The 25,675-nt window shown below is 31.4% G+C and overlaps 1 protein-coding gene across 1 annotated transcript; it reads left to right on the top strand.

Annotated features, from left to right (window-relative positions):
* Positions 1-1,661: 1,661 nt before the first annotated feature.
* LOC103574430 (sulfhydryl oxidase 2) lies at positions 1,662-25,207 on the top strand. The gene is made up of 3 exons (XM_008553875.3): positions 1,662-2,252; positions 12,871-13,123; positions 23,646-25,207. The coding sequence occupies exons 1-3, from the start codon at positions 1,937-1,939 to the stop codon at positions 25,006-25,008; spliced, it is 1,932 nt and encodes a 643-aa protein (XP_008552097.2). The 5' UTR covers positions 1,662-1,936; the 3' UTR covers positions 25,009-25,207.
* The last annotated feature ends 468 nt before the right edge of the window (positions 25,208-25,675 follow it).

Here is a 25,675-nt window from a genome sequence, read left to right as displayed (position 1 = left end):
ATTTATTATATATTTCCTTTTCTTGTTTGCTTATAGAGTATGTATTTGTTTATAACCATATTTACTGTTAACTTTAGAACAAGGGCCTATTCATGATTTTTATGCGTGTGTTTTGTTTAGGTTTTAAGTATCAGGTGACAGAAAACGTTCCAAGACCACTCAAACTGTATTTATGTTTCTCTAAATATAAAATAAAGTTTATCCATCTATTTATTTAACTTTCTTATAATAAAAATATATAATTTAATGAGTATGTGCCACGACGATTTGTGATTTAATTTATTTACTTCATATTGTTAAGACGCAATAAGTGTTGTAGGATATTAATATATTATTTCAAATGGAATTTAAATGCGCGCTTCTTATATATCTCAAGTTTACTAATTAATTAACAGGTGGAGGCACCTGAGGCTGTTGAGGACATAACACTCGAGCCAATGAACGAGTGGCAACTTTCAAATTTATGGTAACTTTATTATTACCCTAGATATCCCTAGCTAAACTAATGTTATGTTCTCAATGACCTCAGGTGCCTCTACCTGTTAATTAATTAGTGAACTTGAGATATATAAGAAACGCGCATTTAAATTCCATCTGAAATTATATATTAATATCTTACAACACTTATTGCGTCTTATCAATATTGAGTCAATAATTTAAATGATAAATCGTCGTGGCACATACTCATTAAATTATATATTTTTATTATAAGAAAGTTTAAATAAATAGATAGATAAACCTTTATTTTGTATTCAGAGAAATATAAATACAGATTGAATGGTCTTGGAACATTTCCTGTAGAGGTGGGTAGTTCCGGGAATATTCCGGATTGAACCTGGTACGTTTCCGGAGCGAAAAGGAACTAGTTCCTGGAATCATATCCGTGGAACTATTTAATGTTTTTAATTCTCATTAAGGTTCAGTACTTAGAACGTACCCTGACGGTTTTAAATCAGCCTGGAAACACCCTGGGAGTGGAAACACGGTGGAATCATGGTGGATCCAGGGTGGGTTTGTGCCATTTTATCACCGTGTATACACGGTGGTTACATGGTGTTTCCACGATGGTTACACGGTATACCCACCCTGATTCCACGGTGTATTCACTGAGATTCCACAGTGTATCCACGGTGATTACGCGGTGTACGTGAAATCACGGTGATAAAATGACAAAAAAATCCACCGTGTAACCGTCGTGGATCCACCGTGATTATAAGTATGTTTAGTAAAGAACATAGATATATAAGTATATATATACATATAAGCATGAGTGTGAACATGAGAGTAGTGGGGAGAAGTTAGAGAATGGAGGTCAGAGATCTCTCTGTCGTCTGATGTAACTTCATTTCTTTCCGAGAAGTTTTGACGAACACAACTGTTATTACTGATCAAGTTTTATCAATACTTTATAATAAAACTCAGTCTTCAGTAAAAGTTATTTTATCAATTACATCTATCCTTATCCATAACTTTATTGTTTCATTAGATAATAATCATAACCATCATCATCGTAGTCAACAATTAATTTATTCACTGTTTTAAATTCAAAATTGGTCCCGCGTGACAACGAACTGCCGACTGTCCAGAAGGTGGCGTCAGCTCCGACCCTAGTAACCTCACAGGACATAACAGTTTTTCCCCACCGTTTTACCATTCTATCTTTCTCATATCTCATTTTCGTCACTCGTATTTGCGGGTGGTAAGCGAGTGTTTTGTCGTTTTATATTTTTTTATGTACATGCACAACAATCTACTATTAGTATGATTAATAACAATCGGCAGGCTGTTATAACAGCCAATATAATTTTAAGAGTTTTAGAACTGTGATTGTAAAAATAACGTGATGAATTTTTAAGGGACATCTTGTTGAACGTAAACATTTTTAATTATATTTAACTATCTATTATATCAATATATATGTACAAAAGTCATATGTATGTATATTATAAATATTTGTTTTAAAATGTACAATTATTATATAAAAGTGACTTTAAAAATTTTATTTATTAATACTATTATTGTGAAATACGTAAGCACCACAGCAATTAAGCAAAATGATCCGTACGATAGTTATATAATAGACGAGGGGTTATATGACGCTAATGATAGTGTTATCGTTTTAAATGTAACTACTTTAAAAAGTTCGATATATGAAAGCAAAAAAGCTTGGACTGTAGAATTTTATAATAGTTGGTGTGGTCATTGTCGAAGATTTGCTCCAGTGTGGAAATCTTTGGCTAATGGGATTGTTGGTATGTTTTTTTTTATTTGTTTATGTTTTCATTGTTTTTGATAATTTCCAATCATAATAATGAATTATCAATTAACTTTCGGTTAGTTTAAAATTGATAATTAAATGAAAGAAAAAATGAGTGTAAATGTAGCAGACATCAGACAACTTAAAACTTTAACTATCGATATCTCTGTGAGAAATGTGAATACAAGAAATTTAAAAAGTAGCATTGGCGTGTATTTCAAATATCTTTTCACGTATTTTTGACTTTTTTCATTCACTGCTTTTCTAAAGCTATAATTTTAAAACTAAATTTTCAACAAGTTCTCATAAATTTAAATTGATAAAATTTACTTATTTAAATCATTGTTAGATGCTCTACATGTGCATCTTTTTATTTGTTTAATTTTCAAATTGTATCAGTAGATATTAATTATTTTCTCATCAGACAAATTTTTATATTCGCATAACGAATAAAAAAAATTTATATAAATAGAATTACGGCAGGCACATGTTTGTATTCCTAAATACTACATGTGCATCTCTTTATTTTTTCAGTTTTGAAATTACACTCGTAAATATTAATTATTTTTCCATCAAAAAAACTTTTATATTGGCATACATCTATGAAAATAATTTATATAAATAAAAAAATGAAAGGCACGTATATGTTCTCTCAAATACGATAATATTTAAAGCTATAACATGGACAATAGAGGCATCAGGCACACCAAGGTTGCACCGTTTACGGTAAACAAACGTGCACCTTTGTCGGCTTGAGCGTAGGTTCGAGTCCAGGAGACGAAAGAATGATTTTCACGTGTCCCACTACCCCATTCGATGCAGTGAAGTATATTCTTTTATAAAATATACAAAAATATTAATACTATCGTATTTGAGAGAACATATATGTGCCTTTCATTTTTAGTAGATTTCATAGAAATTTAACTATTGTATTTGTCCTCATAATGAAATTTTCGAAAAATTTTGCTACGTCTCAGCTCGACGAGCTGAGTCAGAAAATACATTTGGTTCAAAAGTTTATATATATATATATATATATATATATATATATATATATATATATATATATATATATATATATATATATATATATATATATATATATATATATATATATAATATAACGCGCCGTTCTCCAACGATAGCGTCCACAATTCTACACTGATTTTAATGAAACTTAGTATACTTATTCTATGGACGATTACAAGGAGAGAAAAATATCGCCAGAATGACTATCCAATGTATCCTCAAATGACGTATCGTCAGAATAACGATTCGTATACCTAATTTAATAATCTATAGTATCGTTAAAATAAAGATACGTATTTGGGTTAGGATAAGTATTCGTTTATTTAATTGCGCCCCTCGAGCGCGAAGCGGAGAGGTAGTGCTCTACTGTCGTCAAATGTCAAAGCAGGATTGTCGTCAATTTAACAATACGACAAATAGCCTTTGTAACGATATGTAGTTTCGTTAATATAGGTATCTGTATCGCCAGCGTGAGGATCCGTATAGCTAAATTGCCTATACGTTTCATCGTTCTCGGTTGCCGTATGCCTAAATACGGCGTATCGTTAAGTAAGTTGACTATACAGCGTACAGCTAGAATAGTGATACGTATACTTAATCTGGCGATATTTTTCTTTCCGTGTACCTTGGATGAGTTCGAAGATAAGCCACATCGGCCAATAAGTTTAGAAATTATGGCTAATTGAAATTTTGTAAATTTTCAAAAAAAAATTGTTGACTGATTCAACCAGATGTAACTTTTAAACGGAAAGAGATAACTTATTCTTGTTTGTTCTATCTAAAAGCTCGCTTGGATTTCCTTCAAATTTCACTATGTAGTTCATTGATTTGACCATTCTTTCTAATAGATAAATGGTTTTAAAAATTTACAAAATATTATAAAAACTAATTTTAAGCAGGTTGTCACTTTGATTATCACCACAGTTTTAAATCGATCACTTCGAAACTTTGTATACGTATTCTGTGGGTGACTACCTTGATCAAGTTGGAAAATGAGCTCAATCGGTCAATTAGTTTAGAAGTTATAGCATTCCAAAACTTTCAAAATGTCAAAAATTCATATTTTTACTTATTTTTTCTTCGATATTTTTTGCAGGTTATAACTTATGTACTTTCTATAAAATTCATCTGAGAGCTCTTCAAATAAGCTTTAATTTTCATGCCTATATATGTGTCTAGGCCAATGAAATTTCTTATCTTACCACTCATTAAATGAAATTTTGCTATTGCATTGGTTCTCCTACTTTCAATAGAATCCATATAATCCTAACTACTGAACTCATTAGTAAATTTATGAAACTGATTGAATTTATATTATTGCTGTGTAACATTCATAAAATCTAAATATCTCAATTTGAGTGTGTAAATTCAATTTTGTTTTATTGACAGTGTTTATGACTGATTTCAAGTATGACACTTAGATCTATCATAATTGAAGTTTCAACTCTAATTATTTTATTTAATTTTGTATTAACTATTAATCCTATAGTATAAAACACAGAATACTTTTTCGTAGATAATTTGATTCTCTTTAACTTCAATTTTTGTTATTCAACTTACCATTCCGATAATTATTTTGATTTTCTGATCTCAATTCTTAAATTCTTTGAATTTAACTTTAAATTTTTTGACAATTTTTTTTTGTTCCATAATCTTGAGAATTTCTGACAATGTCAAAAAAAAATTTATTTTGTTATTAATGTTTATTTGAAAGGTTGAAATAATCAAATAATGAGAAATCTACTTCCATTTCGGCTGCCGAATTGCCTTTTTTTATTTATATAAATTATTTTCATAGATGTATGCCAATATGAAAGTTTTTCTGATGGAAAAATAATTAATATTTACGAGTGTAATTTCAAAAATAAAAAATTGAAGAAATGCACATGTAGTAGTTAGGAATTCAAACATGTGCCTGCCGTATTTTTATTTATATAAATTTTTTTTAAGTGAGGTAAAAAACCCTATACCCGCTCAGTACCATTAGTCGCTCGCTTTAACTGTTTGAGGCGTTTTTTTATAATTTTTATAAAAAAAAAAAATTACAACTAAAAATATTATTATTGATAAATAATTATTTTTGAATCTAAATATATTAAAATATGATGTATCAAATTGTTTTATAATAGATTATAAATTTGAATTAAATTGAGATAAATTTAGACCCATTTTTTAGAAATAAACATTCTTATTTTAGAAGTGTCATCATTTATATCAATATCAAAGAAAAAAAATTCGAATTAATTATGCATAATCAATTTATTTTGAATTAGTACTTACGGAAATATTAGTTATATTAAAAAATGTATCTGTTCGTCTTATTAAAAAAATTGGCTTTTATTGCAATTGGGATATTTTGCCAGATTTCCCAGAAAAATCTACTTAATTATCAATTTTTTGGGAAAAACTTGGTTATATTTTTAATAAATCAGTTAAAAAATATGGATAAGAAATTGATTAGCAAATATCATATTTTTGACATAAACATTGAATCTAAAGTAAATATTTTTATTCTATTTATATAAGCTGAAATTCTTATGAATGTTTATAAAATTCATGAATTGAATTGATGAATCTAAAAAAGTTATTAAAAAACTTTCGAAATTCAAACTCTCTAAACATGAATAAATGAAATAAGTGAATATTCACTAATTCTGAGTGCTAAATTAAACCACTTTTTACAATTAGTGGTTCGGTTTACACTTGGAAATAGTGAATATTCACTTATTTTCACTAATTCATGTTTAGAAAGAACGCATAGGGATTTGGCAACGAATATCTTCTAAACGGTTAGAGAAATCAAATAAACACATCAGATCATTCTTGTAGAGCGTTTAATTTCCTACAAAAACATGTCACGCTCATTTATCAATAATCATTTTTCAATGATGTAGAAAATTATTAAAAAAAATTTTTTTTTTTTTAACAAATTCTTCAAACTTTGATCTCAAATATCTTTTAAATGGTGAAAGTTATCGCTTAAACACACTGATCCTTTTTTGTAGAGCATTTAATTTCCTATAAAACATGTATGATGATTTGCTTAAAACATCAATGAATAATGAGATATGGTCTTTTATATAAAGGGACTAACGAAAAAATAGAAAACTGTGATGAGGAGGATCTTCCTGTTAATATAAGAGCTCAAATTTGGTGAGCATTTTCTAGAGGTGCCTGAGAACTAACCTTTCAATGTAGGAAGTTAAAAAAAAACTATTCGATTTTTTGAATCCCCCTAATGTATACAATGTATTATTATTGAAAATTGTTCATATCTAGTTATTTACACTCACACGATCGCATACGTGGATTAGCGCAGTGGATAGCATCAAATACTTTGAATCGGAAGGATGCTGGTTCGAGCCCAGCAGTCATCGGGATTTTTTCATTAATTATAATCATTTATAATTCCTTTAAGTAACGTTCCTAATATATCAGATTACATTTCGGATTGAATTAAATGATCTTATTTTTTTCGCAATTTAATATTTTTTTAATAGGGATCCCCGGGGAAAAAGGTTTAGATCTGACCACATATAATTATATCCGATCAGATCTGGCCAGATCTCGTCAGAGAGAGACAATTTAAAGATCTGGCCAGATCTACTTTGTCAGATCTTATCAGATATAATTATATGTGGTCAGATCTAAACTTTTTTCCCCGGGTCAGTATAATCTAGATTATACTGATTACTATCTGAATTTTTTCTTACGTCGGGTGTAACTGAGTATAATCCGGGATGGTAGCCAGTACCATCTTGTTCATTCCGTGTAGAAAGATAATCGGTATCGAACCTCCTTAAACAGGTTTTCATCATAAAAGGCATTTGTTGACTAGACTGTTGTTGTAAATTTCAATCTTTGAAATCTCAATGATGCTAAGAATACTAAACATTTCAACGGTTTGTAATGTTTTTTTATATTATTATTTTAATAAATTGTCCATAGTGTTTAATATTCATGCGTTAAAACTTTTTTTTCTCATATTTTTAAGAATATTTATGATTAGAAAAAAAAAAAAAAAAATATGGGCGTCGGTTGGCCCCACGATCCAGTCTCAAAACTTCCCGCTGTGTTCGAGCTCGAGGAGCTCGAAAAAGCTATTTTATGCAATTGTTTTGGAAGAGACCATAAAGAGAAAGGTATTAGCGGGAAAGTAAAAAAGAAATTCTATTCAATTCTACATATAGATTTATATAATTTAAATAAATGGATTTGTTTTTTTAATATAAATTATACAATTTTAGGATTCATGTCCAGATTTAAAAACTTTGAATTTTATTCTTATTGATAACTCATAAACTAAGTAACTATTAAAGAAAAAAATTCCACGTGTAAATTTTATGATTACAATTATTTACATTTTTCAACTTCCCGCTAAGAAAATTATTAATTTTCAAAAACTCGAGAAGTTATTGGTTTCACCCCGATTTTCGAAAATCGAGTTTTCATTAGTCGTCGACGTTTTGTCAACGGTCTATAACTTTTTAACTAATAGACCGATTTAGATGGTTCTTGCGGCAATCGAAAGAAATTGTTGGCCATCAACTATCCTGAAATTTCAGATCATTTGATCGAGTAGACTCGTAAATATTTGTGAGATACAAAAAAAAAAGTTTTTTTTTTGTTTCAGTTTTTTTCAAATTTTTCAGAAATGGCTCGATCGATCAATTCCAAAATCTAATCAGCACAACAATTTAATAAAATGTGTCGATTGCCGCCTCAACCATCTCAATCGGTTAATTCGTTCGTAAGATATCGTGGGAGAAAGAGCTCGAAAATGTATTCACAACAATGTTTTCGAGCTTAAGGAGCTCGAAAACTGCAGGAAGTTTTGAGGCTGGCCCGCAGGGTCAACCGATAGACCAATTTTTTTGTTTAGAATTCACTGAGTTTTATTAGAAATATGCAACTCCAAAAATTTTCGAAGTTCCAGACTGAAATTTTAAAAAATTGTAATGTCCGTGTGTAGGTAACAGTAAACGAATAAAAATTAGTAAATTTCAGCCTATTTCATTATTTTATAAATTCAGAATTGATATCCGCATATTTTTTTTTTTAATTGCGTTTAGATAGTTGATGAAACAAAAAAAAAGGAAAACATCCGTGTGTAGAGATTGGAAATACGCGCCATTTCTTGTTTCTTCATTTCTCGTAACGTTTGATTTCATCGAGGTATCGATTTGAAAAATTTTTTTTTGTCCGATGTTGGCTAACTTCACAATCATAAAAAATAACATACTAAAATTAAAAGTGCATACCTTGAACAATTTTTTTGAGTTAAGGTAAAGGCACCAATTATTGACACTATAAGAGACAAGATTATAATTTAATATTTTTACCATATTAACGATTAATATTATTGATTTTGGATTTATATTATTGATTTTGGATTTTGATTTTAACATTATCCTAATTAATTTTTTAACTAATCAAATTCATCTTCTTTGATAATAATAAATTAGATTGACTAATTAATTTAAAGTGGTGAAATAAATAATCAGGATACACCAATCATTGACAGGTTAAAACTCGACTGATCTAGCTATTGACATTCTGAGGCTCCAATTATTGACACCCATCATGCGCATACGTCATTAATCTGTAGAACTAAATGTAAGAAATAAAGTCTCAAATTAATTTATAATTTATTAATTATAATTCAATTAATTGTACGAATTTTAATCACGAAACTATTCTAAATATTTTTTTATCAAACGAAAATTAAAATCGATTAATCACTTTATTTACAACAATTCAATAGTAAATATATGGCATCGTGGGTTCGCCGAAATTGTCGTTATAGGCTTTGTAACAGACTTATGTTTAAAAAAAGAAACGTTACTGCGCTGTCTACTAACCTGTCAATATGAGATACAACTTCAATTTTACACACTAATTATTGACATCAACTATTTTAAAAATAAAAATACTAAAATTTACTGTAAATATATTATATTGTTAATTTTTCATTACAGCTTAAAACTAAAATTACAACACTTCTTATAATATTTATTATTTTATATAACATTATATGTTAAAACAATCACTTTAAAAACTTCTGTCAATATAATTATTTTTTTTCTTGGTTAGTTTAGCTTGTTTTCACATTCTGTCAAGATGCGCGCCTATGTCTGATGCTCACAGTGTGATTCGTGTGGTTCAACCGTCCCCGAGAGTACTGGTTCAATTGACCCCATATGATTTTATTGAAATAATTAGTTTAAAAAAAAAATATTCAAGAACTATTTTACTAGAAGTAAAGTTTGAAATTTATGACTAATATATGTAAGAAGCTATTACAAACAAATTTTTAAGATTACATTTGAAAATTAAAAAATCATTAAACAATCTGTCAAGAGCTGAAAAACAAAGTTCAGATGCCTAAAAACACAAAAACTTGAATTTTTTAAAAGTAAATCATCATATTGGTTCAAAATTTTGGTCAGACTGAGGTTTAGTGTATTGAAATATAATTCCATGAGGACGACTTATTTTTATATTTTTTTCGATTTTTTAAGCTTACTGGTTCAATTGCCCCGTGGTTCAATTGACCCCACTTTCCCCTACTTAACTTTATAATCTTGATATTTAAAGAGTTCAAACTTTCGCAACATTTTCTCTGTCATCCTATGTGATAGGATTTTCGGTATATCATTTAAAAAATTAAAATTAATTTTTTCTACCTACGCCAAAGATTTAATCTAAAATGTCTAAATAATCTATAATTGACTTTATCTATAATTTTGGCCAAATGTTTGACGTTCAGTTGTTATTTACACACTTTTGAAAATTCATTTTATGATTGTTTTATTAAATAAATCGATGATAAAAAACTATGACTTAAAAATTACATCAATATCGCGTAAAATGCTGACTTGCCACTGATCCAAGATGATTTCAGAGTGACATCCATATTATGTATAACCGTGACTTTGCTACTGACGTAAATGTATGACTTTAAAATTACATTATTATGATGTACAATAATGACTTTATTTCTACGTAATAATGTCATGTAGATCTTATTTCAAGCGTACATAATATATAAGTCATGACTGTGACGTCATACAAGAGTCATGCTTTGCATCAATATGATGTCACAAGTTTTTACATCGTACTAAAGTCATACAGAACGTCAAATTGACGCCCATTTTATATAAGATGCCGTGACATTTCTATGACTTATATATACATTTCTACGTACCATGAACCTCCAGTTTTTCGATCCAATCAAAAATGTAATTTCAGCAGGCCATAAATCATAAATTTTTCGCTGTAACAGGGTAATTTTTCAACCTTGCTAAGTTTTGGCCCCTTTATTAATTGATGTTAATAAGGGCGCCACTGGGAGATAAAACTAGGCCTTCCAGAACCGGAGATGTTAATGTAAGAATTCAGGGTCGTTGAAATATATGTTGAGTGAGGAAATTGAGGGATTAAATGATTCAACACAATATTATATTCAATACGATTATCAAATGTTATTTATCACACAATAATACTGCCCGCTGGGCTTATATTTACTTATAATTAATTTATTGCACAAAATTTTCTTCATACAACTATAAGTCCCCTGGACTTTATTACACTAATTATTTAGTCCCCTGGACTCTATTAATTAAATTATTTAGTCCCCTAGACTTTTCTTAATAAAAATTGGCCACCGGCCTGATCCCCTGGATCAATTATTTACGACAATTTAAAATAAAAAAAGGCAACTTGCCAGATCCCCTGGATCTATTAAATTTAAAAATAAATAATTAAAATTTCCTTTGGAATTATTTTTATCTCACTCACACACACACACACATTAATTTTTCAACTTTCTTGTCCACTGGACTTACACACACACACACATTAATTTTCCAACGTTCTTGTCCTCTGGACGTACTCTCTCTCTCTCTCACACACACACACACACACACACACACACACACACACACACACACACACACACACACACACACACACACACACACACACACACACACACACACACACACACACACACACACACACACACACACACACACACACACACACACACACACACACACACACAATTATTTCGCAATTTCAATTTTATGATTTTTAAATTTTTATTTTAACGACTCTAAAACTTTCCTTTATAATTTTGATAAATTTATTATTCGACACGACACAACTTTATTTTACAAAAATTTTTCCAGTATCAATTTTTAGTAATGAAGTGATGGAATTTACTGACGCCAGCAACCGACGCTGTCTCTCTATACTTCGCGCGTCTATTACTATCTCTCTCTATTTCTTGTATTTCTTTCTTCGGGTTCAGTTGCAATTTCTCTTAATGATTTATAATTTTACTAACATCAATTTATTCAAAATTAAATAAATGAAATCTTAATCTTTTATCACTATCTTCACAGCACTTAGATTTTCAGTCTTGTAAATTTTATCTTATTAAATAATACCGATTAAATTATCATATAACAATAACTTAATAACTATTGTAATTTCTGGTCTCCTGCCGAGAAATTTTTCCTTAAATTATAATTAATAATGAATAAATTCTGGCCTCTCTGCCGAGAACTTTTTCTTAAATTTTAATTAATAATGAAAAAATTCTGGCCTATCTTCCGAGAACTTTTTCTTTTAATTTAATCTGTGAACAATTCAATACAAATAAATATATGCCATTGGGTGTATCGGCAACCTGCCCGATACACAATTAATTTAAATATCTCAACTCTATAAGCTGCTGGAAGGTTCCACTTTAACCTCTCCAGTGCTAGCATATTTACCTGTTATTCAGCGCGCGGCCTCCTGTCCAACTTCAATGATGGTCCGTTCAACTGTGTGTAGATTTACCTCGTGCACTTACTAATAAAACCTAAGTTCGCGACCCCTCGACAATTTCCGTGAATTTTCCCACTCTCGTTAATTTCTAATTGGGGCGGGAGGACGAGCCCCAAAAATTGGCGCTCCCGGGGACCAGTCGATAAACTAGATCATGGGGTTAATCGATTTTTGATAATTAACCAACCGCGGGGAATTCAAAGATAATTTAGATTCAAAATATTAGAATTTATTTAATTTCACCCCGTTCCATCGCGTAAAATTTGAAATTTTTTGTAGAACCTTCGCCTGTTTGTTAAATTTTAGTTTTTTTCTTAACCCGAGGGTCATGGTATGGGAATTATCTTCTAGTTTGATGAACTTTATAGTTTTTTCGATTTCATGCACTATGAAGGTCACTATCGCTGCAGCAGTGGGGGAGGGAGGATTTTTTTTTAGCGTTGAGAGAATGAATAACTAGCTGAAATTTGAATTTTTGGTCCAAAAGTTTTATCTTGTATTTATTATATATCCACAAATATGTCCTTGAAACATTAAAACATTCCATGCAGTAGTTTTCTATAAAAAAAATTCCCAAAAATCATCTTTTTTTTCAGGCAATCACACTAGTGGTCCCCTTCAAATATATTATTGCAAATTTTTTTAACTCATAGTGTGTTTCAACGTAAACACCACTCTAATATTAATCAGTGATAAAAGAAAACAAAGTTTTTAATTCATAATTATTAATTATTATTATTTTTCAGGATGGAAAGATATAATTGAAGTGGCAGCTATAAATTGTGCTAATGACGATAATAATCCAATATGTAGAGAATATAAAGTCATGTACTATCCAACAATACGATATTTTTCTCCAAATACCAAGCCAGATTCGCTTGGTAATGATGTAGACCAAGGTGATACCGAAGAAGCAATGCGTCATAATATTATTAAGCATTTGCAAAAAGATCAAATCAGTGGAATAGGTCTTTCATGGCCGAATCTTGCACCGTATAGGTTAAAGTTTATTTAATATTAGTTATTAAGGCCATTTTCCGAGGGTGCCTCCCACTTTTTTCCAAAAAATGTGGCGCTGCGGCCGGTAGCCGCTCTAAAAAAAGTACTAGACGCGTTTTATTGAGTTCTAGAGCTGATCAAATTTTGAAATTAATTTATCGAGTTGTTCTTGAAAAATTTCAAAAAAACCAAAAAAAAAAAAAATTTTTTTTTTAATTCTTTCGTCAACGGTTCCTCTCGAACGATTGAACCGATTTTGATGGTTGATGTGGCATTCAGCGCTGCTTTAAAGCTGATTAGATTTTGGAATCGATCCATCGAGCACATTAAAAGTAAGCTTAAAAAAAACATTTTTTAAAAAATTTTATTTTTGGGATATTTTCGAACGCACTTGACCGATCAAGCTCAATTCTTTACGGCTTCTAGATATTAACAAGCCGCGTCGAATGACACCTTAACGATTAAAATTGTTTCATCCGTTCAAGAGTTATAGAGCAAGATCACGTCAAGTGGACCCCCCATTTTCCACTTGATCATGAAAATTAAGTCTATGTATTTTTTTCTAATGTAGTCACTATGAAAAATTGAACCCTTAAACGATTTTTCAAAGTTTTCATTTTAACAACAATTTTTTTTTCCAATGAAGATTTTGAGTACTTTTAATTAAAAAATAGATTCCAAAACAACCGTTAAAGATAAATTAATGAAATTTTCAGGATTTATTGTCAAACATCTATATTTTATAAAAATATTGATAGCTTGAAATAATTTATTTATTATCCTATTGTTAATTAACTTATAAGTAAACAAATTGAAATTTCATTGACTTCTCCGTCACCAAATGAAGTTTTTTTTCATGGTTTACATGCGTTATTTATTAAAGTTTAAGATCCCCAAAGAAAATTTAACTGCCCGAGATTGCTTTAAACAATATGAATTTATTTATCACCGCGCGCCGGTCGCTGAGTGCTCTCAATACAGTGCGCTACCGAGCGTTTCAGGCTCTATTGCAGCTTTGGTCAGTCATAATTTAAAGTAACATTTAAAAATATTAAAATTTTATAATTTTTAATTATAAAATAGCAATTGTCATTTTTTTTTAATATTCTATTTTTTAAATTATTAAAACTCCTATAACTTGGAAACTATTGACTTTAGCGACTTAACTCATAAGGCTTTTTTTGAAGGGAATAAAATATCCATTTTACTTTTTTGGTGTGCATTCATTGGTTTACGTTCTGCAAGCCAATAAAGGTCAATTTGATACGAAAAATGACTTCCTCAGCGGACATCAGTGAAACAGCTGGAATTACAGCTAAGATACTGTGAGCACTTTTGAAGAACACCAAATGCCCTACAATTTGCGACCAAAACCGCGTCGATATCATAAAACGCAGCTGAGTATTAGAAAGTTAAAAATAAGTAATTTAATTTACGTGTATTTTAAATGGTAAATCTTGGAAATCAAATGGGAAGTACCTAGGAATGGAATTAAGAGCTCAAACTTGACAGAAATTTTGTTTTTGCATAAAAAACAATATTTTGCTTGATGAGCAACAAAAAAAATACTTTCGTCGGAAACGAAGCACCCCAATGTATATATGGGGCATTCCATGGCAAATCGTCCTACCAATGGATTTTGCATCTCCGATTTGGCTGAAATTGGGTCACTTTTTTGTACATCTTGTGACGTTACATTGCCGAGGAGATGGAGTTGAAGAGCGAGTGAGCGTGAGTCTGTGTGATAGATAGAGATGGAGTCAATATGTGTGTCGAGTTGAGTGTAGGAGATAGTGAGTAGAGAGTATGGGGTATGTGTGCGGTGAAGTCAATGTGTTGAGAGTACGAATACGGATACGGTATGTTGTCTGTGTTGGAGTGTCTGTGTGGTTGAGCGTGGATTTAACGAGGAATGTCTAGTTGTGTCGCGGATAGTGGTCAAAATACCGTGCCTCCCGACCAGTGATGATGACTAGGCCTAGGCTTAGCCCTCGGGGTTGACGTGGTGATCACGGAGGAGCTACTGAGATGTCGCCGCCCCTTCGTGTTGATACTCGGAGTTAGCTGGGGTACGTTTACGTTTATTTGGGGATGGCAGGCCTCGTTTGCGATGCTCGAGGAAGCCAAAGATTCGCTAACTTCGGATATCACGGGGAGTGACCCCGCGGGAAGACCCGTGAGTCCACGGCTTGTATGTGGTGGGGGAAGAATGGATGGAGAAGCGAGAATGTGAGAGTGACTGGGAGTAGTAGTGTAGACATTACTGGAGTAGGAGACGAGAGAAGAGCAGTTGAGAACGGACAATGGTGTCAGAGAATTATTTAAATTAATTATTTATTGATACGATACACATTAGGAAACAAAAGAATACATAACGTATATATGTGAAATAAAGATTTTGTTAATAGTCAAGAATTACTAAGTAAAGTTTACAAATCAAAAAAAAAAAAAAAGGACAAAGAGGAGAGGAAGGAAAATTTACAAAGTTTCATTATCGGAGCACGTGGCGGGCTTTGGCCTCGCAGCGTAATTAACGCTTATCCTTCTATCTTTAATCTTTTGCATTTAACCTCTTTGCTTAGTAATTAACTTAATTTAAAAAAAACAAAAAAAAAACATCAGTAATTCACCAAAACAACATCAACAACAGTGCAATACTTAGGTAAGCAGCAGATACAGCAAGCTAGTTCAATTTTAACTACTACAGAAAGATACGGAGTAAACAGTAATTAAAATGGATGAAATAAACAAAGGCAGAAATGGAAAAACCTTGGATTACGATAAGGATAATCGCAAAAGGAAATCAGAGTCTATATCACCGCCCAAGGCGTCCCCTTTGCAAAAAATAGTATCTGAGAGTAATGGAGTGAACCAGTCACCTAGTAAACAACAAATCGGCAGCAGAAACAAATTCAGAGCAGAAGATCCGGGTCCGTTTGTAATTTTTGTCACGGATGAATGTGAGGGCAAAAATCTAGGCAAATATAGTCCAATGATGTTTGGTAAAAAGATTCGAGATTACCTGCAGTTTCTTGTAGAAATAAAGCCGCAAGGTAAAGAAAGATCCAAGCTAACATTCAAAGATTATGAATCAGCGAACTCATTCATGGAAGATATCAAGGCTAAGGTATGTAATGAGTGGGTTGCTTGGAGACCAATAGAAAGTTATTATAGTGTTGGAGTTATTAAAGGGGTTGAACCTTCATTTGCTGAGGAAGAAATAATAAATGTAATTCAATTTCCAGACAATAAAAACGTAGAAGTTTCCAAGGTACAGAGACTCAAGAGAAGAGTCAATTCTAATGGATCATCTTTTCTCGAAAACATGAGCGTGATTAAAGTATTCTTTCTCAGTAAAAATACACCGGAGAAGGCGAGTATCTACGGAATAATAAAGCAAGTGACTGAATACATACCCAGGCCAATGATATGTTATAACTGCTTGTTATCCAATTTAATATAGTGGAAACCTAAAACATGCAAACCTTCTCAATAAGACAATTTATAGATAAATTGAGAAAAATATAGATAGCCCGAACTGGGAATCGAACCCAGACCATGTCGGTATCGCGCCGAGTGCTCTACCAGTCGAGCTATCCGGCACTATACTATATTCCGTTCAATTTGATCTATAACTTATTGAGCCACACCGTCCATCGTACGGTATTACACCAATTTAATATAGTGGAAACCTAAAACATGCAAACCTTCTCAATAAGACAATTTATAGATAAATTGAGAAAAATATAGATAGCCCGAACTGAGAATCGAACCCAAACCATGTCTATATCGCGCCGAGTGCTCTACCAGTTGAGCTATCCGGCACTATACTATATTCCGTTCAATTTGATCTATAACTTATTGAGCCACACCGTCCATCGTACGGTATTACACCAATTTAATATAGTGGAAACCTAAAACATGCAAACCTTCTCAATTCTCAAGAAGAAGCAGATATAAGACAATTTATAGATAAATTGAGAAAAATATAGAAACAAAATTATGGGTACCAAAAGAAGAACTGTATGAGTAAATTTCAGAAGTGTCAGGAGTGTGGCAGCATAGAGCATACAAAAGAGTCGTGCGAGCAGATATTTGCCCGGTGTATCAATTGTGGAGGAAAACATGAAGCGTTGTCCAAAGACTGTCCCCAATGGATATTTAATCAGGACATAATTAGAATCAGCGTGGAGTGCAAAATAACCAAGAAAGAAGCCAGAGCAAAGTTAATTGCCGCTAATGCAAGGACACCAAATGAACAAGGGTATATAGGGTATGAAATGCTATCTCCAGGTTTAGCAGCCCAGGGCAATTTAGAAGGGTCTTTCTGGAATGAGTACATGCCACAGGAACAGGGTGAGGACTCGCTGGGTAATATCACACTAACCAGGGACCAACATCCTGGCACGGAAGATCAAGATTGTACAATGACTGATCAGAGCACTGGAACAATTGTTGTCAGTGAAGATTATATAAAACATTTGGTGGAAGCTGCTGTTAAAAAGTCATTGGAGAGGTTTGAAAAAAAAGTGATGGAAAAAATAGTGAAAATACCAGAACTAGAGAAGCATTCACATATGATCTATGCGGCGTTTATAGAGGTGGAGGACCTCGATGACGAGGATCCGGGCATAGAATGACTATGAAATCCATGAAAATCTGCCAGTGGAATACCAGGAGCCTCTGGCAGAGATGGCAGTCTATTCCTTCCTTTCTTGAGGAGGAAGGCATAGACATTTTAATATTGGAAGAAACCTGGCTAAAAGACACCCACAAATTACATCTACATGGGTTTAATATTATAAGGAAAGATCGAGTTACAAATACAGTTGGTGGAGGATTAATGTGTATCATCCGCAAAGATATTGAGTACCAACAAGTAGAGAATATTAAGCTAAGTAATAAACTAGAAAACATAATATTTAGAATAGAAACTTCTAGTCAAAATTATCATATAGTAAATTTATATAGACCAGCGGACAGTAGAGCATCCCTGAGTGCAAACCAATGGAAAGACACTATTAATATACTGGAACAACTAGAAAACGTTATAATCTATGGAAACCTAAATGCACAGAGTGAGATGTGGGGAAGTCGTATAACGAGTCAACAAGGCAAGTATTTGGAGGAAGCATTGGAAGAATTAACGCTAATAATTATCAACGACGGAACTGCAACGAGAATATCAAGAGAAATGGACAAAAATAGCGTCCCAGACATCACATTGTCGTCAAGCAACCTGGCACCTAGTATGAAGTGGTATGCCCATGAGGATAATATGGGAAGCGATCATCTAGCCTTAATTACGGAACTTGAGGCCCCAAAATTTTTTAAAACCCCAAAAAAATATAAATTATCTACATACGGTATGGATGACTACAAGTTTAGGAAACTTATTGAGGAAGATATAAGTGAATTCACCAATTATGATATTGAACAATACGATAAATTTATAGAAATAGTACGTCACGGAGTTGAACAGTCCAAAGAACTGGACACCAAAAAAAGACATATTCACACAGATCAAAGATCAGCATCCCCATCAGTTAGATGGTGGAACACAGATTGTAGGGACAAGGTCCAACAGCGGAGGAGAACAGTCAAGCTGTTTTTACGTTCCCCTCAGACAACAACCTACGAGAAAGTATTAATAGCACATAAAGAATTCCGGAAAGTTGCCAGAAAAGCAAAAAGAGAATCATGGAAGAGGTTTTGTTCAACGATAACACCAGCCATGGAGATTAAGAAAGTATGGAATGTAGTTAAAAGCTTCAAGAGACGATTTAGTGTGAGACCTTCAAACCCGGTAAACTCACACAAATACCCAGAAATATGCGAGGTCATAAAGAAGCTAACATTACTAGTTGAGGACAGAGAAGAAGATAGAGAAGATAATGAGTTAAGCCTGGAAGCCACTAGTTTCGATATTATCAGTCGTCACCAAATTGGTCATACATCCTTGTTAGGAAAGGAAATCTCACCGGAGGAAACTAGGGCAGCTATAGAAGCAACTAAGACGAAGAAGTCAACCCCAGGTACAGATGGAATCATCTATGAAATAATCGGGAAACTTCCACATGCTGCAGTCATAGCGCTAAAAAAATTTTACAATCATTTTCTGGACAGTAGAGTTGTACCAGAAAAATGGAAAGAGTACAGATATAGACCAATTTCAATGTCAAACTGTACTATGAAGATAATGGAGAAAATAATTAACAGTAGACTGACGTGGTGGACAGAAAACAATCATCTGCTTCCCAATGAGTTTTATGGTCAACTTTCGTCCCGCTGTGCAAAACGAAGTTGCCGCTTTCCGCCTCCGTCGACGAGAAAAATAGTATACACACCACAGGAAGTAAATAAAAAAGCCTCAGATCACATGTTTGTTGACCTCGGCTCCGTCTCGGCCAACAATTACATGTGATCTGAGATATTTCTTACTTTACTTCCCTAGATGTGAAATATACTATTTAAGTTACATAAAAAAATATATATTTTGATAATTGTAAAAAATATACCTACGTATATGCATTCGTATATTTAGACATTTATATAAGAATATAAAAGACATATATGCATACAGATAAGTACATATCTATGCAGAGATAGATGCGTACATATATGTCGACGTATATACAGCCATATATGTTTACATATATGCAGACATATATGTCTACGTATATGTCTACATTTATGTCTACATATAAGAATGCATATATTTCTACATATAGAAATGCATATATGCACGCATATATATAAGCCTATATAAAATAAATATTTTCAAAAATAATTTTTTAGCGGCATTTGTGAAATGATTTATATATATGTTTTTCATCAGGCATACGTCTGTCATATATTTATATACGTATAGTAGAATATTTAAAAAAAATTTTTCTCAATTTATAATTAAATTTAAAATATATATCCGACTTACATTTCACATATCCTTGATCAAAAATACTCATTGAAAAGGATTAAAAATTATTTCAATTCTTTTCAATCCATACGGAGGTTTTGGAAAGTATTGAATGGAATTGAAATTTTGATCATTTGAATACTTTGTAATTCTTAAAATGGAATTCAGAAGTATTGAAAGGAATTCAATCTTTCATCATTTCAATACCTTCCAATATGGAATTATTTTGGTATTGAGAAGGATTCAGAAAGATTCAAAAATGTCAATTCATTTTAATTCTTTTCAATCCTACATTCGATCCGAAATATCGAATTATTTTGGTATTGGGAAGGATTCAAAAAGATTCAAAAATGTCAATTCACTTGAATCTTTTTCAATTCCATACGTGACCCGAAATGTGAAATTATTTTATTATTGAAAAGTATTCAGAAAGATTGAAAATTTCAATTCATTTGAATCTTTTTCAATCCCGCTTTTAACCCGAAATATGGAACTATTTTGGTATTGAGAAAGATTGAAAAAAATTAAAAAATTTCAATTCATTCGAATTCATTTCAATCCTACACTCGATCCGAAAATCGAACTATTTAGGTATTGAGAAGGATTGAAAAAGATTAAAAAATTTAGATTCATTTGAATTCTTTTCAATTCCACACTTTACCCGAAATGTGATATTATTTTGGTATTGAAAAGTATTCAGAAAGATTAACAATATCAATTCTTTTGAATCTTTTTCAATTGCTCGGAAGTTTAGAAATTCTCATATTATTTTTGGATTCAATAGAATTGAAAAGTATTAACTTTAGGCCCAGATGAATTTCTGGTGGTATAGAAAGTATTCAAAAGTATTCAATTTTCATCTTTTTCAATCCTTTTCAATGAGTATTTTTAATCAGGGATATGTTTACATATATATTTACATATACATCGACATATATATTTGTTTATATGCCAGCATATAAATTTGTATATATGTTGACATATATGTCTGCATATATGTGCACATATACCGAGAAATATATGTCTATATATATGTCTAAATATATGTCTACATATATTTTTACGTATATAGCCACATATATGTCTCCATTTATATAGCATATTTTTATAATATATGTATTATATATTTTAAATTTTATGTAAACATTCATGCTTTCATCTATGTATACATTTATCTAAAAATTTAGTTGACGTATTTTTTTTGCGCACATATATGTTATATATATATGACATATATGTTGCATATAATTTTCACATATATATTTTTCCATGCGGGTATGTAGATGTGTAAGTACTTCCGTATGTAAATATCTGTAACTTTTGAACGGATGAATCGATTTCGATCGTTAAGAGGTCATTCGACGCGCCTTGTTAATATCTATAAGCTGTGAAAATCTGAGCTTAATCAATATGGTGCGTTCGGAAATATTTCAAAAATAAAATTTTTCCAAAAATGTTTTTCTTTAATAATTTTTAAATAAGCTCGATGGATTGATTCCAACATCTAATCAGCTCTAGAACTTTATAAGCCGCTTGGAATGACACCTTACACTGTGAAAAATTTCCAACAAATTTTACTATGGGTGCATTGTAACACCGGACCATAAGAAAACTGGCACAAAATTTACAAGTGTCCCATAGTAAACGGTATGCGCAGACGACACGATTGGGACCTATGCGCGTACATTTACTATGGGACGCTTGTAAATTTTGTATCAGTTTTCTTATGGTCCGGGGTTACAATGCACCCATAGTAAAATTTGTTGGAAATTTTTCACAATGTAACGATCAGAATCGGTTCATCCGTTCAAAAGTTACAGATATTTACATACGGCCGTACATACACATTTACACATCCGGACATAATCATGAAATTAGTCAGAACAGCTTCCTAGAACCTCAAAACGTCAAGATCTGATCGAAATTCGGTTTTCAAAAATCGGACCGGAAACAATAACTTCCCGAATTTTTGAAAATTTTCAATTTTTTTAGCGGGGAAGTTAAAAAACAATTATAACCCATCATTATCTCATTATGAGACTAGCCTGAAAATTCGTGTTTTGGGGAGTAATATTTTTGAAAATTTTTTTTTAAAAATCGAAGGATCCAAAAAATTTTAAAATCGCTATTTTAAGTTTAAAATAATAAAAAAACAATCAAATTCATAATGAATACTTTTTTGCATGAATTTTCTAGAAAATTCAACAAGAAACACGAATTTTGAAAAAAAAAGACCCAAATCGGATAATTTTTCACTAAGTTATGGCCATTTACGAAAAAAATCCCCGAAATCTTAAAAAATTCATATCTCCCGATTGGCAAGATGAAAAAATTGGAAAAAATTCATAGAAACCTTTTTCTAGATGTACAAAAAAGTGACCCAATTTCAGCCAAATCGGAGATGCAAAAACCATTGGTAGGATGATTTGCCATGGAATGCCCCATATATAAAATTAAAAAATAATTTGAATAATTAATTTAATAAATAAAATAAAATTTTATCATTACTATTTTTGAAAGAAATTAATATTTATTAAATTTAATTTTTCCCGCTAGTCTACACGGAAAAAAAAATGGCGCTGCAACAGGACGCAATCCTGTGAGAGCAACAGGACAAAATCTTGTGGGAGCAATAGGACAAAATTCTGTTGCTGCAACAGGATTTTATTCTGTTGCTCCCACAGGACTGCGTCCTGTTGCAGCATTTATTTTTTTCCGTGTATTTAAGCGTCCTGCACGCACCCAAAAAATAGTACAGACCTGATGTTTACATCTGTCAAAATAAAAAGTTTCTAAATGGCAATTCCCTCGCAGATGTGAATCACGGTGGAAACACCTTGGAAGTGTGAACACCGTGGTTACCCGGTGGGTTTGTTCCATTTTACCACCGTGTATGCACAGTGTATCCACTGTGACTACGCAGTGTATCCACCGTGATTCCACGTTGGCTTTACCACCGTGTATACATCGTGTTTCCACTGTGATTATGCGAAGTATCTACCGTGATTCCACGGTGACTTTGTGCGATTTCACCACCGTGGTTCTACGGTGTATACACCGCATAATCACAGTGTTAAAATGGAACAAATCGACGGTATTTCCACCGTGATTCGAATCTGCGAGGGAAATGTAATGTTGAAATTTATTAAAGAAACTACGCTCAACTGGGATTTTATAATTACTGTTAGTAATTTTTTTAATATTCTCCATGTCTTTAAAATTACTTGTACGTTGCCCTTTTTTTGATAAATTTTCAAATTATTTTTTAATTAGTCATATAAAATAAATATGATATTAACAGTTCAAGGTCAATAAAAATATTATTTTCCAATCTCAGATTTTGCTTACAATAACTAATAATTTTAAAAAATAATCCTAATTTTTTAATTCATTTAGAAATTCATATTTTTCGCATCTGATTATTTTAAATAATTTCAATTTTATTTTAAAGTTTTTCAGCTCTAGTACTTTTTTTAGTGCGGCTGTCGGCCGCCGGGCAGTGCCACATATTTTGGAAAAAAGTGGGGGCACCCTCGAAGAATGGCCTTAAAACTAAACCTATGTTCAATGTAAAAAAAACTAATTTATTTATGTAACTTATTTTAGGAGTTCCGAGTTACAAGACATATGGGCAGGAGTTCCGGAAGCGATTCAGTACAAATTTTACTTTTTTGAAGATAATTCATTTATAGGAACAGAAATTATATTAGATTTACATAATATAACAACTATTCAAATACGTCGTGTAACTTCTGACAATCAATGGCTTTGTATGATGTTTAAAGTAACAAATTTTCCAGCATTATTTGGTTTCGATCGAGATTCCACGCAGACTTCTTTAAAGATATCAGTTCCTACTAGAATTGGTGTATTAGACGAAATTAAAAAATTTTTAAAATCCAAGGGATTAGTAATAGATAGTAAACCAGTAAATACTTCACCAATACAAGTAAAAGGTGAAATTTCAAAAGAAAATAAAACATACAATTCATTTAAATTAAATGGAGATCATCTTTATCAATCCGATTTAGAATCTGCATTACGTTATTCTTTAGAACAAGAAATTCCATTAATTAAAACCATTGATAATGTAAAACTCGAATCATTAAAACAATATTTAAGAGTTCTAGCTTTATATTTTCCCTTAAAACATAGCAATTCTGCATATTTACCACGAATACGAGATATTATTGAAAATAAAACATCAATTGATGGCAAAGACTTCAGAGAATTGGTAAAATTAACCGAACAAAAATTATCGCCAGTTTATACGTCAAAACAACAGTGGGTTGGTTGCAGAAGTAGTAGTACTTCTACATTACGTGGGTATCCTTGTGGTGTTTGGATGATGTGGCATACACTTACGGTTAATTATGCTATAGAAAATGGAAAAAGTATGTCTGTTGATAAATCTAAATGGATTTTGACGACAATGCATGGTTATATAAAAAACTTTTTTGGTTGTTCCGATTGCGCTGAACATTTTATAAGTATGGCAGAAGAATTAAAATTATTCGATATCGATAATGCAGATGATGCTGTATTATGGCTTTGGAAAGCACATAATCAAGTAAATTCAAGACTTGCTGGTGACTTTACTGAAGATCCAGAATTTCCAAAAATACAGTATCCTTCAAAAGAAAATTGTCAAAAATGTAGAAATGATGACGATTCATGGAATCAGGTCCAAGTATTGGATTATTTGAAAAAAAAATATTCGTATTCTAGTATTCAGTATAATAATTCAAATATATTACAATTACGTTTTGATAAAAATGAATTTATTCGTGAAAAAAACATGACTGATCAACAAAGAATTGGATGGGACTTTACAATTTTTGATATCAGTATATGTGTGATTATTTATGTTATTTCAGCAACAATGCTTGTGCTTGTTTGTATTAAGTTTGTTGTCAAGCGTTCTTCCAAGAAAAAATTACAGATACCAAATCTACTCGGAAGAGTATGAGTGTGATAAGCAAATTATAATTTTTTTTTTTTTTTACAATTCTTATCCTACTTTATATAAACGAAAAGATTTTTTAATTCAAAAAAAGTTCTTTTTTTTCGAATTTGTTCATTAATATTAATGACTTTATTAAAAAAAATATGATTTTATTTGTAAGATATTATGAATCGATAAAGAAGATATCGATAATTTATACACATTTATTTGTTTTTTTTTTCTGTCATTTACATTGATTTGTTGATTAACTTTTTGTTTTTTAATTTATTAAATATTTTTGCGAATATGTAACTGAACCATTCAACCTTTTTGACCTTTGTAAAGTATTACTATAAAGTAAAATAAATCTTTAAATATTTTAACAACATAAAATGCTAAATAATTGAAATTCGTTTCCTTGAAACTCCGTGGACGTTTTCCTTGATTCCTCCTTAAAAATTATGTAATTAATTGTAAATTACGGTCTTCCACGACCGATAATATTAACTAACTTATAAGGTCAATAGGGCGCATTAAGTCTAAAAATAAGGCAGATTAAATTGTTAGAAAACTATGATTTAAGTGAATGATTAAAAGAGGTCAGGAGTAAACAATTAATTCTCAATCTCTTGATTGCTTGAGAAAGTGATAGAATAGTTTTAAAGCTAGTCTAATAACGTAAGCTCTCTTT

Source organism: Microplitis demolitor, chromosome 4 (genome assembly GCF_026212275.2).
Source record: "Microplitis demolitor isolate Queensland-Clemson2020A chromosome 4, iyMicDemo2.1a, whole genome shotgun sequence".
NCBI lineage: Eukaryota > Metazoa > Arthropoda > Insecta > Hymenoptera > Braconidae > Microplitis > Microplitis demolitor.
Note: the sequence above shows the minus strand (reverse complement) of the source record. Positions and strands in the feature narration are given on the sequence as shown.

What these genes read in the sequence shown, in the direction of transcription:
- LOC103574430 (XM_008553875.3), top strand. Translation starts at nt 1,937, where the DNA reads ATGTATATTATAAATATTTGTTTTAAAATGTACAATTATTATATAAAA. An exon ending in TTTGGCTAATGGGATTGTTG is followed by an intron (nt 2,253 to 12,870) that starts GTATGTTTTTTT and finishes ATTATTTTTCAG; the next exon opens with GATGGAAAGATATAATTGAA. An exon ending in CCGAATCTTGCACCGTATAG is followed by an intron (nt 13,124 to 23,645) that starts GTTAAAGTTTAT and finishes AACTTATTTTAG; the next exon opens with GAGTTCCGAGTTACAAGACA.